The sequence below is a fragment of the Corticium candelabrum genome, chromosome 13 (assembly GCF_963422355.1).
Source record: "Corticium candelabrum chromosome 13, ooCorCand1.1, whole genome shotgun sequence".
NCBI lineage: Eukaryota > Metazoa > Porifera > Homoscleromorpha > Homosclerophorida > Plakinidae > Corticium > Corticium candelabrum.
In genome coordinates this window covers 7,371,569-7,374,068 of record NC_085097.1, presented here as the reverse complement: position 1 = coordinate 7,374,068, position 2,500 = coordinate 7,371,569, and the positions used below count along the sequence as shown (strand labels likewise).

Sequence of the window (2,500 nt, the reverse complement as noted above, 5' to 3'; positions counted from 1 at the left end):
GTGTGTGTGTGTGTGTGTGTGTGTGTGTGTGTGTGTGTGTGTGTGTGTGTGTGTGTGTGTGTGTGTGTGTGTGTGTGTGTGTGTGTGTGTGTGTGTGTGTGTGACCTTCACGTTTTAGTAAAATAGCTTACACGGTTGGTTTCTGTTGACTGAGCCTAGTGCTGCATGTAATTATGTATTGCTGTTTTGTTTGTGTTAGTGTTGTAGCAGTTGTTCATTGCTGTATGTTGTTTGTACTAGACTACTGTGTGCAATGCAAATATATTTTTACCATTATACGTATTACTATACTTAAGTGTAGCTCATACTTGCTTGTACTGCACTAGAAGAGCAAGAAAACAACCAACCTTGGAATAAGGAGTTGGCACCCGTTTCTTCAATGTACCTAACACATACGAAGTAACATCTTCACACGTCTCTACAACAAAGCTTCAAGACTCACTCCCTTCCGTAGACCTGGTGATTTCTTGTCGTTGAGAATGGCTTGAGGTTTGACGGATGTCAATGCTTTCGAGGCTGTTTGTTGAGTGGTTGATCTGTTTGCGATGTCAACCTCCATCTGTTTCTACTCTCTGCTGTGCTCTGTCTGTGACAAGTCGATCTCCTTGTCTTCACCACCAGGCTTCCACTCTTGACAAAAGATGCTCTTCACGTGGACTCCAATGCTGTGGCAAATGAACGATTGTCAGACACCAACAAGAGCAATACGGTTGTCACTACAGCATCTCACCTATGAAATGGCTACACAACAAAACAGATCAAATTGAGTTATATCATCAAACATCTCGAGTAACGCGTCGTGGTAAAAGAACTAATAATACAACTTGACACACATTTCATACTCTTATGCTTGATTTTGTATTAATTAAGACTATCAGAATGCATCTGCAGTACAAGGACTTAGCAGACAGACTGATAAACAAACAGAGAAAGACAAACAGATAAACAGACAGATAGCAGACAGACAAACAGACAGAGACAGACACAGAGTTTCAATTTTAGCTTAGTTTGGTTGATGAACACTAATAGTAGTTGGACATGCAGTACATAGTACCCTGCATTGCAAAATGTATCACAGATAAAAGTTTAAATATATGTGATTGACAGACAGGCAGACAGACAGACAGACAGACAGACCCCGGATGACGGGCGTGTAGCATCCAAGACTTGAGGCCTTGTTGTTTTCGCCTTGCTTGTCCGTTCTCTGGCAATGTCTTCTGCCGAGAAATGTCCATACGAGTCTTGTCATGTTTCGGACACACTGAAGAGAGTTCTGTGTCATATCCGCGACGCTCACGACCCGAATCTCCTCCCAGGGGATTTCATCGCTCGCCTGAATCTTCTTCAGTGCTCATTCTGCAAAAGATGGTACTTGAAGTTGAAACAACACACTTCTCAATGCCGTTCTCGGAAATCCGTTTCTGATGGTCAACGGTCAAGTCAGGGCCATACTACACTCGGCGCATCGTCACCTCCTGGAAGGAACGTCCGGAAGACCCTTTCTGAGTTGCCGCCGTCTCTTACAGTGCCGGATTCATTCTCTGGAGATTCCGCTTGTCATAATCCACCTCAGCGCGTGTCCCTACAGGATGCCCATGCTGACCTAGAGACTGCAGCCTGGAACTTTATCCGGGATCTGCCCTCGGATGCCATTCTCAAGGCCATTCCCCCACGGGTTGTACAAACTATCAAGCCTGCTGCACGAGCACTCTTTCACGACTGTTGTGCTGTGGCCCTTCGAAAGATCCATGACAATCCCGGTGACGAGCTAGCATGGAAGCTGCTCTTCCTCATTCCACGCATGATTCTCACGCCTATGGTCAGGGGAGGACGTCATGGCTTTCGTGACGTCAAAGTGAGGTATCAGAAATTTCTCAGTTGGAATTGGTCGGATCTACTTCAGCTAAATGGATCAACTTCAAAGAAGACGCCTCGTTGTAGTGATGAAGCACGGAGAGCCGCTACCCTGAGGTTGGTGAGATGTGGAGAGCTTTCAAGAGCTTCCAGGTTGTTAACCAGCAAAGGCCTAGCTCCTGCCTCAGAAGATACCACAGCAAAGCTGGCTTCCAAGCACCCTTCCAGAGCCACGGGGTTGCATCTTCCTTCTTTGTCTCAAGATTCAATCAAACTGTCAAGCTCAGCGCTGTTTGATGCCATTAGACGAGCTCCACGGGGTTCTGGTGCAGGTCTCTCAGGCTGGCGCTTCGAGCATTTGAAAGTTCTACTTGAAAACGAGCTCACAGCAGATTGTCTTTTTTCCGCTTGTTCGGCTATTGCTAGAGGCATATTGCCTGCTGCTGCAGTAACCCTCTTTTCTTCATCTCGGCTAATTGCTCTGCCCAAGTCCAATGGCGACATACGACCTATTGCAGTTGGTGAAGCTATACGCAGGCTGACAGCTCGAGCTATATGTCAACAAAAAAAGGAACTGTTCTCAAGCTTCTTCTGCCCCATCCAGCATGGTGTGGCAACCGAGTGTGGCACTGAGCTGATTGTCCAT

At 46.4% G+C, this 2,500-nt stretch overlaps 1 protein-coding gene and 1 long non-coding RNA gene across 2 annotated transcripts in view; one reads left to right on the top strand and one right to left on the bottom strand.

Annotated features, from left to right (window-relative positions):
* The window catches only part of LOC134189311 (uncharacterized), a 1,515-nt gene extending 851 nt beyond the window's left edge, over window positions 1-664 (bottom strand). The window contains exons 1-2 of the long non-coding RNA XR_009971481.1: window positions 443-664; window positions 348-385 (exon numbers count right to left, since the gene is read on the bottom strand). This is a non-coding gene — a long non-coding RNA (uncharacterized LOC134189311). The remainder of the gene's footprint in view (window positions 1-347; window positions 386-442) is intronic.
* A 1,152-nt stretch (window positions 665-1,816) lies between these two features.
* Window positions 1,817-2,500, top strand: part of LOC134188644 (uncharacterized) — a 2,609-nt gene continuing 1,925 nt past the window's right edge. Inside the window, exon 1 of the mRNA XM_062656813.1 lies at window positions 1,817-2,500. This exon is cut by the window's right edge and continues 1,925 nt beyond it. Within this exon, the coding sequence (XP_062512797.1) occupies window positions 1,817-2,500 (684 nt within the window).